This window comes from Erpetoichthys calabaricus, chromosome 5 (assembly GCF_900747795.2).
Source record: "Erpetoichthys calabaricus chromosome 5, fErpCal1.3, whole genome shotgun sequence".
Lineage (NCBI taxonomy): Eukaryota > Metazoa > Chordata > Cladistia > Polypteriformes > Polypteridae > Erpetoichthys > Erpetoichthys calabaricus.
Window position 1 is genome coordinate 26,382,736 of NC_041398.2, and position 16,227 is coordinate 26,398,962.

Genomic DNA, 16,227 nt, shown 5'->3' on the forward strand with positions numbered 1-16,227 from the left:
AGGAGGGAAGGTATCATTGTAAAGAGACTTAAATAAAATAGAATGGAAATAGTGGATGTTAACTGCAAGGATTTTGAAGTGCAGGGAACTGCTTCACATACTATTGCAATGTAAAATTTATGAGTTGAGTCTGAAAACTAAGTTGAAGGTTTTAGGTATTTATGACTTTACCTTAAAATATCTTTTGGGTAAAAGTGAAATAAGCAAAGAAATTTATGACATAGAACTACAACTCTTAAAAACACACTAGTATGTAAAAAGATTTAAGGATGCAGACTCCAATAGAACAGAAGATGGCAGTAATGCACCACAGGGTATGAAAATGACAAGAAAAAAGAAGAGCTTCTGAAATTCAACAAAGAACTCCACATAAAACTTTGTGCACTTGTTGCAAAATGGATCCTAGTTCTGATGGCTGTAATCACAGTAACCAAAAGTGGAAAAGAAATCTAACTTCTAAAGGCACATGTCTGTTACACAGGTAAACATATGAAGACTTTAAAGAACTTTTCTTAAAAAAAGACTGGACTCTGTAAGCCTGGAAAGGAGGTATGTCTTTGGCTAAACATTTATCTGAACTGTACTTAAGTTACAAATAATTTGTATCAAACACTGTGGGAGAGAAACACTCTTTTGTGAGTTTATTCTTTGAATGGCATAGCACCTTATAGTGCTTACATATGACAGTGCTGTTTATATTTGTGAAGTAGGCAAGAAAATGTAATATCAGCTCTTTCATTTAAAATTAAATAACCACCAAAACGTAAAACAACAGAGGAACATGGAAAATATAAAATTAAAAAAGTCTGGATATATTTTTTTATGCAGAGAATAGAGTTGCTTTAAATACGTTACAAGGTAGTTTAGTTGAGAGTGAAAGTAGTAGTTTAGTTGAGAAGTAGAAGTACTGGAATAATATTTTGTTAACAATAAGTAAACTGGAATTCTCATCCCTTGAGGTATGCTGGGATGCATAACCTAATGTTTCTTGTGTTTTTATGGCTTATGTTGTAAAATGAGGTCTTTCCTGATCCACACACATGAGATTTAAAAGTCTGAGTACAGTTGTTTACACACCAAGGTTCTTATAGACATTAATGAGAATATGAGACAATGTTCAATATTTAGCAAAAAGGAGTTAATCTTCTTGAGTTGTGCTAAAATTCTAAAAGGAAACTGCATGACTTTGTTAGCATCTAAGCAGATAATGAGCTCTTTTATACTTAATGTACATCTAGGTGAAAATTTGTGTAGAGCTTTTTAACAGTAAAATATTAATGTAAATAACACAAATACAAGACATTAATTTAGTTATTATTTATTTATTGGTTATATTGGTTGTTGGTCTAAGGTAATTGCATTTCCTTTACTAAATTTTACATGGAGAATTATAATAATACAATTTCTAAAGCAATTAGAAAATTATTTAGCATTATAGAACTAGTCAAAACATTAATTGATTATAACTGAACTTATAAAAACATAGGCACTGAAACCAAAAAATGGTGAATCATTAATAGAAAAGATCTTAAATTCAAATACAGCATGAATAAGCAGCAAATCATTTCAAAATGTTGAATATTTAGTATTTTATTATAAGCTTAAATGATATCCAGACTTATCATTACCATAAAGATAAATCAACTGTATCCCCTGCTTATCTTAGTTAGTTTTCTTCATATTGTATGCATACTGTAAAACTGGTATTAGTAGACGGATAAATCATATGAAACTTACTAGTTTATTTATATTTAACAAGGCATTAATTTCTACTATTAATTTCTATTAATTTCTAATCCACATTATAGACTATGTATAAATGGTCTATTCTTGATCAGCTAACCTTTGAAGCATTGTGAAAAAGCCAACATTCCAGTGTAAGGATGGCACATTCGCTGATATTCAAGAGATTCAAGAGGTGAACATACTTTTGAATCCTCTGTATGCTGCCCCAACCAGACTTACTAACATTCCCCTTTGTTTTTTCCTCTCTTCTTTACAGTTGTATTTGAGTTTTTCAGAAGGTAAAAGCTCTTCTTTATTTATGACTTTCTGTATTATCACAGCCTGCTGCTTCACCTCCTCGAGTGATTTTATTCTTTCCATAAATCCTGGCTTTGCTTCTTGTTTTTCATTGTTAATGAGGAGGTCAATGTAGTCTGGGGTCGAGAGAGGGTTCGGCCGGAGAGCAATTTCCTCAAGCCGTGTTATACAGTCATGAGAGGTGTGTATGAGAGCACAAACAGCATCTTCAACTTCATCAAACTCGTGTTGAAGCTGTTCAAATAGTTTTTCTGTTGTCATTTTTTCACCTGTTGCTTTTTCAAAATTTTTCTTAAGCTCATCATAAGTCCTCTGTATCTTTGACGTTTTATAGATAAACCTGTACTGTTGGTTGGAGTGAACACTCCATACACACTTGCCAGGACAAACAGTGCAATCCCCATTTTTCATAGCCGCACAACTGATCTTTTCTTCATCGTTTGAAAAAGCACATGGGTAATGACATGTAAAGTTGCATTTCTGGCAGTTAGTTATGAACTTACCAGTTCCAGCTATACTCTCTCTTAATGTCTCCGTTACTTCAACTTCATATTCAAAGTTCTTGTTACTCTCTATTTGATCAATATGTTGTTTTAAAGCCTCTCCTGTCTTTCTAATTTCCTCAAGTTTAGTCAAACCTGCTCTGATTTGAGGCTGCAGACCTTCTATTGCCATTTCCAGACGTTTACGCTCTTCAAGCACCTCCTTTGTAAGACTTAAACTTTTTGTATTCATCTGCTCCAAAGAATCAAAAAACCTTTTCATACTTTGTGTACCCATCTCCCAAAACATTTTATCAAAAATCTTATCACTGCAGGTAGACTCCTTATTGTTAGCAAACAGGGCAGAATTGTTGAATTTGAAATAAACTGGGTTCCCGTTGTCATCTGTGTTACATGGGATGTTGGAAGCAGTGATAGCATCTAGGACTGGTGGACGCTGTCCATCTGCAAATGTAATGAGCATCAATATGTTGTTTGCTATGTCTTTACCAAAAATTGACAAAATTGAATCAAAAATGTACTTTTGTGCATGGGTTAATCGTGCTTGGGAGGCCTGGACTACAAAGCACACAGCATCAATTTGTTGGAAGCCCTGTGGGCTTAGAAAACATTCTGCTATCTGTGCGGTGATCTCTTGGTCACGTTTAATCCCCATGGTATCTCCAAATCCTGGTGTGTCGATTATAGTCAGGGAGTAATCAACCTGAAAACCTTCCCGATGATTCATTTCATAAGCAGTAATTTTGGAGGTCTGACTTTCAGCTTGAGATTTGCAAGTTTCTTCATAAATCAGTTTGAACCTCAAGTCATCGTCCCACTGAACTCCGAGAATGTAATTGATCATTCCATTGATGAGTGTGGATTTCCCAGATCCAGTGGCTCCAAGGAGCATTATTGTTCTTTTTGGTCTGTAGCTTATTTGTTCTCCAAAAGTACATTTTACTGTTTCCCTGTATTTGTTGATGTATTCTGATCTCAGCTTCAGACAATAAAAACTAGGATTACCTTGCTTTAACAAAGTATCTTTAGACTGAAGTTTAAAAGCGAGCCTCTCTTCAATATCAGGGGGTTTATTTTTGAAAGTTTCTTCTATTTGTTTCTCGGGTAAACATGCTGAGGTCCTGCAGTGGGTTTTAATTTCAGTCACATCACTAGCTACCCCAACATCTGACCAGCAAACAGTCTTGTATCGCAGTTGATAGACTGACTCTGGAAGTAGCCCTGAAAGAATAACTTCTTCATGTTCATCATGGATGTTCTTCACTGTCCACTCATCATCTTCTCTTTTCTTATACTCCAGCTGAGTGTTTTGTCTTGGATTCCCAGGTTTTATTGTAATGCTATCACTAGACACACATTTCTCCTCAGGAGGCAGAGGCTTAGATGGTATTTGAAAATCACAATCTAATTCTCCAAAAGAGTAAAGGCAAATGAATGAACCTGAGCAAGCGTTGTCAGGGACTGATGTTATAATAAATTTGGTTTTAAGACTATTAGCATTCTCTCTGGAAAATTCAATAAACTGTTTGGCACAGGCTCTCATGTTTTTTGATGTGATGTCATAATCATACTTTTGGTCCACATGTTTCATTTGATTACTGTCTTGCTTCATATTTTCCATGCCCTTGCTATCTAAAGATGAAGGCACCAGGTCAATGGTGTGTTGGAAAGGTTTGTAAAAAAAATGTATAATGTACTTCCACATTCTCCATAATATTGTCATTATGTAAGATGAATAGCTCAGATTTTGTGTTTGTATATTTTCACTTGCAACAGGTAATGACTGAAGATGGCTTTTCATATATAACAGATCTGGATCTTCTTCATGAAGTGAGGTGAAATTAAAGCAGACAATGTGCTCAATATCTGGATTGTGAAGTAATTGATCAAGTTCATTTCTAGATACAACCTGAATGTCTTTAATAAAATTAATATAAGACTCAACCATAGCTATGTCTTTCTCTTTATGTTCAATCCATGATGTGAGGAACATCTTACTGAAAGGAGAATTTTCCTTCTTCCTGAGAATCTCTTCCAACTCCTGATTTACTGCACTACCACTTCTTATGGCAGGTAGAATGCGTTCTAGATCCCGCTGAAAAGACTGTTTGTACTCCAGAAGGATTGCTTTAAAAATTTCAGTCCCATATTTAGTCTCAGGAAACATAGAAACAACTCCATCTTTCATCATGTCATTACATTTGATCACATATTCATTCAGTTCTTCTATGACAGCCTGGCACTGTGAGACTTGATCTTCACTGATGTCCTGAACAAAAGATGCAGCCCGAGAGTTCAGTTGTTTCAGAGGGTACAGCCAGACCAGCACAGGCACAGCCAGCTGTGGATTTCCCTCAAGCTGTTGAGGAACACTGGAACAAATCTGAAAAACAGCTTTTAAATTTGGATTTACATCAAGTAAAAAATCACCATAAAATTTGCAGCTGAATAAACTGGCAATTTTCTGTTCTTCTTCTGTCAGAATCAGACCTTCTTTCCCTTCTTTTACCGCAGTTACTATTTTTGTGACTAAATGCTTAGCTTTTTTCTCAAAGTCATCTTTTTTTTCATTTCTTGTACAAATGTGATCCACAGAAAAAAAGACCTGAATACCATAGAGAACACATGATACCACATGAGTTGCTGTTTTTTCCTTAAAAACCTTAGAACTGGAAACTTTTCTTGTCCTCAGTGTGTTCATATTAAGTTGCTCCAGTCTGCTTGTTGTGCTGTAATGAAGGGTTACTCTTGACTGTTGATTTGATATCTTGTTAGAACTGAGATACTCAGCTGCCCCTTGTGGTTGAACCAAACCTGCTAGTATACTGGCTTTAAGGGGAAGGTTTACATTCAGTGCAGATGCTTTCTCATCCAAGGTGTCTGATGTTAGGACATTAAACATGGTGGTGGTCTGCTTTGTGACATTAAGGTTGTTCTGGAGTGTATCCATATCCCACAATGTGCCATCTGTCAAAAAACAATTTTATCAGAATTTAAAACATAGTTTGTGAGGTTATGTCTACAACATGATACCGTTACTGGGAAAAAGACTATGTAAGGAGTTATTCATCCTTTCATTCATTCATTTCATTTTCTCATTCTGTTACTTTTCTGTCATCAAATCTAATGTTAACTGGTGTAGGCTATATAGAAAGCTACATTTTCAACTTATATCTTATTTTTCTGTGTTCAGTTCATCATGGTCCGAATCACAGAATGCAATTGCATAGTTTTAGTATGTTTTTGGAATGTTTTTAAAATTTTTCTCTTTTGCCATTTCTTTTCTATTATTCCTAATGTCATACACTAGAAACACAGTAGGTAATGCTTTGTGTAGTGCATTTTTATGCCAAAGATGTTGTTACCAGTCAAACCCAGAAATGATTTCATAAGTTGTGTTAATAGGAAGTGGCAAGAACAGTTAATTTTTTTTTTTTGGTGAATAAAAGGTTCTGAAGAAATTTGGTGAAACTTAAACAAAAATTAAAAAAACATAGTTTCTGGGGATATAAAACAGGTGTCCTAATAACTAGGAGAGTAATACAGGATCTTTGTTCCTTTTTGGCCACTTATTTGGGATTTAGGTAAAGAACCTGAGTTTCTAATTTTTCACCTTGCACACTTGTAGTTTAAAATTTGGTTTTGTTTTTGGTTAACTTGGCTTCATGCATAATCTGGTTTAAAACCGATTAAAATCTCAATCCCAGTACGCACAGCAGATGAGATATAGAGTTTGTGTAATAATTTTAATTACTCACTAGCTGTGTTACCCATCTGAATTGGGCTGATATCTAAGTAATCAACTTAGACACCTTTTTTTTAAGTTGAATACCTGGGTTGTCCATTTGATCTGGTATAATAATAAAACAAATCCCTCACAGTAGTCTTTTCCTCTTTAGATAAAGCCGGCTATTTTCACTGCTTTCTCTCCACATTGCTAATAAACTGACCTCTCTTATGTTGTGCTGGGAAAATACATTGGCTACTGCATTGGTCTGGTTTATTGACTCTAGCCTAGTCGTACCAGGGTTTTGGTTTCCCACGTACACATTGATTTATTGTTATTTTCACTCATCCATTGAGAAGCTATCAGTCATTATCATTACTACTATAAATTTCATTTGAGTAGCCCAAGCAGGTGCAAAAAAGTTGCCACCCTGCTGCTGTTGCTGATGTATATTGTCAGGCAACAGAATAGGCTAATAAGACCATTTTCTTATTTTTAGACCCTTACTTGGTATTTTTAATACAATTTTTTATTTATTTATTTTTTTTACCCAATCTTCCTAGCCCTAGCAACTCAGATGAAAATGTAGATACACAGAGACACATAAACACATTCATTCTTTTATTAAGGTGGATGACCTAGCCATCATAATTTTAAGGATTATAGATACACAGTTGTGAAATTCCACACATGTTTTTGTGGCAAAAACATTTTCACTTACATTATGGCCTTTGTTTAATGATTTATTAATTAGCAGCAGGTACCTTCAGATTTGTAATTCTAGGACAATGTACTTTAGGCTTTTTGTTTTGTTTTCTCCTGGAAACTGTCTGCATCTCACTGAGTGGTAGCTGTCTATCCTACCAAATTGTTGGTGTTAAGACACATTACTGTTTAAATTTTAGAGCTTCATCTTGCATGTGATACCTTTAGAATTTTTATTATCATCTTTATATACTAGGGGGCTTTGCCCCCTACTTGCTTCACTCACCCACCCCCCAATCCCCCTCCTGCCGCTCACGTTGTGAAGGGGGAGCTGAACGCATGTTAAGGAGATGTGGACAGATCAGCTTCTGCTACCGAGCTGCATGTTCTGCATGTCATGCTGCATGTCAATCACTTAAAATCCTGTACAGAACCTGCTGTTACCGAGCTGCGTGTTCTGCATGTGATGCTGAGCGACGATCATTTAAAAGCCTATACAGCAGCTGTCATTTAAGCCAGCTACTGCCTGTGTCGTGGTGTGTGATCTGCAGGTCGCGCTGCGCGTCGATCATTTAAAACCCTGTACAGAAGCTGCTGCCACCGTGCTACATGATCTGCAGGTTGCGCTGCGCGTTGATCATTTAAAAGCCTGTACAGCAGCTATCCGTTTGTCTCACTTCCTTGTCTCATGGGACGTTAAAGTGTCTCCGAGAAATTGTTTGTAAGTAGGGTGTGACATGCAAGAAGTCTCTCAGGACTTCAAAGTGTCTCTCCGAGATGATCACATCTTGACCCAAGATATATCTATACTAATAAAAGGCAAAGCCCTCACTCACTCACTCACTCACTCACTCACTCACTCACTCACTCACTCACTCACTCACTCACTCACTCACTCACTCACTCACTCACTCACTCACTCACTCACTCATCACTAATTCTCCAACTTCCTGTGTAGGTGGAAGGCTGAAATTTGGCAGGCTCATTCCTTACAGCTTACTTACAAAAGTTAGGCAGGTTTCATTTCGAAATTCTACGTGTAATGGTCATAACTGGAACCTCTTTTTTGTCCATATACTGTAATGGAGGAGGCGGAGTTGCGTATCGCGTCATCACACCTCCTACATAATCACGTGAACTGAAAAATAATGTTTTGCTTTTATTTCTTTGTTTTGGATTTTATGCTAGTATCACCCTTCAACTTAAGTAACTAAATGTCTTGTATATTGAGTGCTGTTTCCTAACTACTTTTTTTGCCTACTCTCTACAGTGAAACAATAGTTTAGATCTCTTATGCTCTAATAATTATTTGATCACTTGAGTTATATCAATTCTCTCATTATTACAACACCAAGAGGTTGTTTTGTTAGTGTGTTTGCTCATCCAATGAGCAGTCTCATGTTTAGGTATGCTCGGAATCAGATTTAAGGAGTGTTGTTTAAGTTTTTGTAAGTGTCATCAGGGATCAGTTAGTGTCCCTACCAGGTCAAAAGCTGATCCCGTGCCAGGGAGGGAGGCCAGAAGGAATGAGGGATGAAAGGATTTGCCCTTCCCAGAGCCTACACTCCCCTGATACAGTGGAGGAAAGTATTCTTATGTCGCTGCCCCTTTTTTTTCCAGCCAACAGGCCTGCTGGGAAGTGTAGTTTCATAGTGCATAGTGCTTTCTAGAAACGTCCTCCTGACCCGGAAGCACTTCCATCGGATAGTGGGCAGACACCAGAAGTACTACTTTGATCTGGTTTAAAGAGAATTTCTCTGCCTTGTCTTAGAAAGTCGGAGTCAGGAGGCGGAGGACAACACTTGTGAGACGAAGAGGAGATGGAAGGAGATTAAAAGGAAGGATTCACCATCTATTTACATTCTGTATTGTTTAGAAGGTATTTGGAAGAAAATAATCCATTATTTGAGCCTGTGACTTTGTGTCTGTCAGTTGCACACCTTGTATGTTTTTTATTGTTTATTTTATTGTTCATTGAATGTTGGTATTTCTTTCCTTGATTTTTTTTTACTGTTTGCTTAGTAGTTCACTCTCACAAATGTAAGCTTACTAGATGCAAACTCCCACATGACCAAACTTACACATTGCATTGGCTTCCAAACAACGAATTTAGTGTGAATCTGTTTTCAGTGGGAAAAAACAAAACCTGGTTTCATATGTCATTTTATGATGCAAGTTCATATCTCTTAGATTGAAAAATATTTTTCAATCAGTTTAAGGTGCTAAATAACATATAAAGTGACTCTATATTGAACATACTTAATTTCTGTGAACCAGCTGATTTTGTAAAGAGGTTACACCATGATTGTTTTGACAAGCACAATTTTATATTCACTGTTAATGCTGGCATTTGATTTCCAGATCACCTTGACTGTACACACCCTTGAGTAACACTGAATTCCTTCAAGTATCAGCTGTAAATAATTTAAGCTGGTGCACTTCATATCAGTCATACAAGCAGACAAATGTAAAATAATGGTAATATCTAGCATATATGTAGGTTGATAAATATTTTATATGTATTTAAATGGCCAGAGCTGCAGAGAGACAATAAAGAGGAAGGCTTGCAAAGTCATGCTCTCTCTGCCATTTTTCCATGCTGAAAAGATCAAATCAGATCAGACCATGAGCAAACAATAAAAAATCGAGCTTAACTACAAGTTTATGTACCACCTGAAAGTACACATCTAGCATTATCAGGTTGGTTTGATTTGTAACCAACACTAACATTGTACTCTGCTTCTTTATAATTTGGGCATATTATCTGTTACACATAAGTATATTAACTTAACTCCTGCCTGTTCTTTCACTCTAATTGCCTGAGTTTACAGATGTAAAATGTAAGATGGGAGGAAGTGCTGAACTACAGTACCTTACAGCATGGTAAGAGTATGGGATTTAAGACATTTTGTTAAGGCCTACATAATAAAGAGTATAAAAGGAGAAAAAAGATTCACCTATAAGACAAAACACTCCCAAAGATATGCAAAACTTACAACCATCATTGCTTTATTACCCGGATACAACAAAAAACATGAAAAAAAAAATTCACTGATAACCAGATGTTGGCAAAATGAAAGTAAAAAATACATAAAACTAAATATGTTGGGGCTTGTAGCAGTATGTATCTTTAAAATATTTCAGTCATCATAAGCAAAGGTTAGATCCATTAAATGTCAGTTAGAAAAGAAGACTGGGAAGGATGTCCAGGTAGGTGTAATGTTCCACTATGTCTGCCTAAGGTATGTTGAATTGCTTAAATATTGTTGAAATTTATCTTTGTGCATAATGGTGTGATGAGGGGCACATCATCCAGAGATTTGCTTCCTTCTAGATCTCTCTTAGTATGGCACCTGCATTACAGCACACTGCCTGTGCATGTGTGTACAAATGAAATATAATATAATAACTAGGATCACTTCAACCAAAGCAAACAGAAACACAACACATCTCTCAATGTTCTGGTAAATTAAAAATGTTTCATTATTGGTTTTTTGACTAAATGTGCTTTTATAACAGTTTAATATCAGGTGAAGACCTGGAAAATAATAAAAGTAATAATGTTCCAATGTATATGCTTATTTGATATTTAGTAATAGAGGAACAATAGTAATCAAACTTTTAGTAAAGCATAATTAATGTCAGCATACATATGCCACACACAAAAAATGAAAGAAACCTAGGCATTTTAACATATGTGAAAGAACTGGAAAAAAAAAACACTAACAATGCTAAACCCTAGTTTATTGCTTTCTATCACCAACCATTCTTCCAAATAAGAAGTTTCATTCACTCTTAAACCCTCTACACTACAGCTACAAAAATACTTTATTTTACATGTGTTTGAATAGAAATACAGGCTAACCCATACAATAAAAATTTCTCTCAAACATGCTTTGCTTGCTACCTGTTTTTATACAAAAATGTGGCTCATGATGGAAGTCCTGTTGCATTTTTGTTTTTACTATATGATTCAACTTTAACCAATATTATTAGACTAGCCATGTGTGTCCAACTATGTTGCACGTGTTAAAGTTGTCTGTGAAGGGCTCCCTGTTTAAACGCGGCTGCCAGTCGTGAACTGGGCCCTTCGTCACACAGCATTATAATTTTTTATAAGGGAAACAAAATTACAAAAGAAAACCCTTGGACATTGATTCGATAGGAACGGCCTATTCGGAATCACTGTCCAAATAGTAATTATGTTTTGGTGTAGGAGCATTTCTGCTTCTCTTCGTTCACAGTCCGTCTCGTTTTCACGACGCTGTCGTTTCCTCTCACGATCTCTTCTCAACCTTTCTCCAATCTCGATGGTTGCTTTGTGGCAATCCAAAGAGTAAGGCAATATACACGGAGCAATGGTTATAAAAGGGGGACACATAGGTATCCAGGCTCTTTAAAGCATAAATAGGGATCACTTCAATGACATGTGAGCAAGCCAGGGTACAACTGTGAGACGTGGAGCACTCGCCGGCTACAACATAACAATAATAATTTCCGGAACGTGCTGTTACGTTGTCATTCATTTTACCCACTGTCTTTTTTTCATTCATATGTTACGTAGGCACGTACCTTTTATCTTCGGCAATCTCATTCTCTAACCAGGCCTCAGGAGCTAACCAGCGTAACACTGTCCACCACCCCTTTCGTTATTCCGGCACATTGTTGACATCCGTGAGTAACAACAACGTACTAAACTGGCAGGTGGTCTACGCATGCGTGGAATTCGCGGACAAACAAAGATCAAGATACAAATGAAGATTATATATAAAGATTAGTTAATTTAAAGCACAACAATTTGTTTAGTTTGAATGTCTGTGTTTTGAGGTGTGACTGGAGTACTACAGTCTCCAGTAGTATAAGCCTGGAGGAGATTCTTAATGCAATACCTGTTTTAGCTGTCTCTCTACTGCCATCTAGTGCTTCTTCTAATTCATTCGCGGACAAACAAAGATCAAGATCCAAATGAAGATTATATATAGAGATTATGATTTTATATCAGAACTGAAAAAAAATAAATCAAATAATGCAACATCATGCACTCCAAGTATTCTCTTTATTGTTACAACATCTTCCAGGGCTTAAGCTCTTCTCGATGAAGCATTTTATTTACTATATAATAAAATTGAAAGTCTTCTAGAGCCAATGAGATATAAATAAGTAAGTACCATATCTAAAGTATAATGAGTTTCTTCTGGACAATACAAACAATTGAGGGCTGAGTGATTCATATTTTCTCCTATATATAGCTACCCATAAAAACTGTTTCATAATAGTAAACGATCACTTTCAAACTTATTGTTACTTACAGAACTGTTCGATTATCACTAAAATCAAGAAATACTTCTAGATAATATGTATAATGAAAAATAAAGCTTACCTTGAATTACAACGTCTTTGCGGCAGTCATACAACTGTCCCACCTCAAAATTGCGTCCAAGAGGTGCCATCGCAAGCACATCACCATCTTTGATTACCAAGGGAGGCTTTGGCAAAGGTTTGATTGACAAAGGTGGAATATCTTTTTCTAAATCTATCAGAACATTATCATCTTTTGAATGGCTTTGTAAATCCTGTTTTGTGTTACAATTGACTGAATCTTGAGGCCTTATCATGTTTCTGGAACTCTCTATAATGCTGGACTTTAACTGTTTAAGAACATTAAACTTTGGTCTTCAATGTGAACTAGCTTCCTCTTCCACGGTTATTTTGAATTTTTTATTTTTTGTAGAGTTGTTGCTCTCATTTTCCTCAACTGAAGAGTTTGTCTTCTTCTGTTTTCCTTTAATAGGTGTCTTTGAAATCCTATGAAAAAACACACACAGTGAGGTCACTGTGGCTATGATCAAGGGATATGAAATGTTGTACAATAGGCTTTGTAAGGTCATTAATTTTTAAAGCACAAAAATGCACTGTGAAACAGTCTGCCAGCCATTTCCCTGTTTACCTATGTGAATGGCTGGACACTTCTTGAAAGAAATTCAGTAAATATAATTTTTAGGCATGCAAATAGAGGCCTGTTGTTTAGTAATGAATGTATTAGGGGGACCAGATACAATGGTATTGTATTGTTGGTAATGTATTTGCAATTGACACAGTGGCTCCTGTTACAGCTCTAAGTGCCTGTTGAGTAATGTGGCTGTCTTGTGTCAAGTAATTGTGGACAAGAAGTTTTTGTAGGTTAGGTGGTTGACAGGAGAGGATCAAGAGATGGTTGGATAAAAAGTCATCTGCAGAAGCATTAGTCTGCAAAATGGAAAAATTGTGTTTAATGACCTGTGAGAGAGATCAAGTGTTAGGTGGAATGGAAGGATCAGCGGTATATAGGTATCATTATTAGGGTTCCTTTTAGAGTGGATGTTAATAGGTCTACTCCTGGCTTGAATGTGGGCCCTATCCACAACGTAAGGAGGGGTATCCTACTGTATGTAAGTGAAGAAACTCCTCATTCTGAGTGCTTCATTACAGAAGTCAACCTCACCACTGCAGAGGTGGCAGAATCAAAGGAATTGTAAAAGAGGTAGATGTGTGAGTCAATTGTCTTGTAATAGACAGAGTTTTTAAATCTTGGAAAGCTAATAGAAAGAATGATATCTAAAAATGGTAGAGTTGTTGTAAAAACTTTGACTGTAAACATGTTTAATTCTATTGTATGTACCTAGTTATGTGTATGGGCATAAAGTTATGTGTATGGGCATAACACCAGAGAAATTCCTTGCAACTATTTTACCAGGCAAAAAATTCACATTTAAGTTGAAGAGACAGCACTGACATAGTTTTCAAAATATCTTTTGCACAGGTCTGGCGCATAGCCAGATGTTGACATAACTAGGTTTCATTCTAATATCCATTGCAATGCCGCTGACCTGGTAAAAACAGTTCTTATCAAAAAAAAAGCATTGAGGATAAGAACCAGTTTTGTAGGAGTATCCTGGACTTGATGTCTGTTGAACGTGTGTCTGAGGCCGATAAGACCTTCATCGTGAAGAATGACAGCACAGGACTGTTTAACCTTCTCTCCAAAATCCACACACTTGACAATCCTAGGTACCCTGTTGTTTCTCCTTTTGAATTTAAAAGATATCTAATCTTCCTCTCCAGTTGTTTAACAGCTTTAGGTTTCACAATCTCAGAGCAATTACGATTGTGAAACCTAAAGCTGTTAAACAACTGGAGAGGAAGATTAGATATTTTTTAAATTCTAAAGGAGAAACAACAGGGTACCTAGGATTGTCAAGTGTGTGGATTTTGGAGAGAAGGTTAAACAGTGATAGCTGTGAACTCTCAACAATGAGGTGGTGTTTAATTGGGATACAATTCCTTTCTGCTGATGAAAAGAGAAATGGTAGAACTTACTTCCTATGTTAGAGGAAGATAGATGGCTATATTACTGAGTTCTGAATCTGCGATATAAAGGTCCTTCTGCCAGACTACCACTGCCCACCCCTGTCTGCAGATCTGATGACATAAATTTACAATAGATGCACAAAAAATGTATTTATCACTTTCAGTTGCCACAACGTAATAGTATGCTGTATGGTTTAAAACTGTCTCTGAATCTACTGATGGAAGTTTAAAATATCCTATACCACTTGCCAGAAAGGAGGAAGGAGAAGAGCGATTGTGAAGGATATCGGAGCTCATAATACAGTTAACCTCTCCAAGGCAGCAAGTGTTACTTATAGTATGTCTTGAGCAGAAGGTAGATGTAAATCATAAATATTCTGTGTCTAAAAATGATGTAATGAAGACAGTAGGTATAAACTCAACTGTGTATCACCAGAAGTAGGTGGGAGCATAGATTCTTAATTTTTTAGAGTATTTGCTCTCATTCTGCATGATTTAATTGTGCTACAGTGTACACATCACAGATAACATTTTCTCCATTTGAAACTGTGATTGTTATCTGCTTTTATTTCTTGTGGATAGATTTTATTAATTAAAGACATCATCTGAAGCTGGATCCTGACTTTTGTTGCTTTCCCAAATAATAATGCATCTGAATGTGAGAAAAGAAGATTGAGTAAGAAAACTATCAAGATGCATTAATGCATTATGGCATAAACAGAGCCACATACACGAAAATACCCATGCTACTGTTCAACAGCTTATCAGAAATTTCCATTACTTTCTGATTAACCTTTACCTGTGTAACTATGCTGTTCTACATTTTATTGTCTTACCATGCTCCATCAATATGCATATATACAATGCCATGTGCCAAACATATACTGAAGTGAATTGAAGTGGAACCAAAATGAAGGATAACTGAATTTAAAACAGAAGCCAGGAAACACTAATAAATACAACAGGTAATGGAAATCTGGAACAAATTATTGAGTCAGCAAGATGAAGTGGAAATATTGACAACTCTTAAAAAGAATAAAGATTAGATATTAACTATTAGCTAAATAAATACACTTGAAGGACTCATTAAGCTTCACTACTTTGTCAAATGTGAAACTCTAAAAATATTAAACGCACTGAAACTAAAAAAAGCAAAACATTAAAAATACACACAAAAATGTCTGAAATGGTACAAAAATATATTCAAATTCTACTCAACAGTATATCAGATGGAGAAAGACAAATTAATAAATTTTACTATTAGGCCCCTGGTCAAGGACACTGCCATCCTGTCTTTTATACTATCACCAATGACAGTGGGTCAAGATGATGAATCTAGAGGTTTCTGGTCATGAATTGAACCGTACATGGTGGTTGCATGAAGGTCATCTGGCACTTTAACCAATACATGAGTGTTGATCTGTAGTTACATCTGTGGCCGAGAAGTCCTGTTCACTCAGAAAAGGTGCACTAAGCAAACCAAGTCAGCCAGCATCATCAGCACCTATGTGCCAATCCTGCTTGTTGTCTTTTAGCCTTGGAACTCCTAGAGATTTATTTTCTCCAATGTCCATTTCAGCTGGAGTTTTTGTTTTTAATATTTCACAGACCATATAATCATAGCATTTGTTTATTATATGGAATATTTACTGCCTCATTTTTCAGTCTTTAATAACATTTTATCACTTCCTGGTTTGACCTATTTCCTGTTTATTGGCTACTCTCTTGGTTCTCCCATAAAAACAGGTTTCATTTCCTTATCTATTTTTCTATTTTCACTTCTTTCATTTGAGCTTCAAAGTACTTATTACATATTTAAACTGACAGCAAAACTACTATACATTAAATATCTAATGACCAGTAATGGTGTACTGCATGATAATGTGCAGTGAATACATTTGA

The 16,227-nt window shown here is 36.0% G+C and overlaps 2 protein-coding genes across 2 annotated transcripts in view; both read right to left on the reverse strand.

Moving 5' to 3' along the window:
* LOC127527732 (uncharacterized) overlaps positions 1-4,136 on the reverse strand; it is a 67,918-nt gene extending 63,782 nt beyond the window's left edge. Inside the window, exon 1 of the mRNA XM_051927411.1 lies at positions 1,844-4,136. Within this exon, the coding sequence (XP_051783371.1) occupies positions 1,912-4,089 (2,178 nt within the window). The 5' untranslated portion in view covers positions 4,090-4,136 and the 3' untranslated portion in view covers positions 1,844-1,911. The remainder of the gene's footprint in view (positions 1-1,843) is intronic.
* LOC114643986 (uncharacterized) overlaps positions 1-12,593 on the reverse strand; it is a 75,822-nt gene extending 63,229 nt beyond the window's left edge. The window contains exons 1-2 of the mRNA XM_051928511.1: positions 12,359-12,593; positions 5,152-5,513 (exon numbers count right to left, since the gene is read on the reverse strand). Of these exons, the coding sequence (XP_051784471.1) occupies positions 5,152-5,513; positions 12,359-12,593 (597 nt within the window). The remainder of the gene's footprint in view (positions 1-5,151; positions 5,514-12,358) is intronic.
* Positions 12,594-16,227: the final 3,634 nt, after the last annotated feature.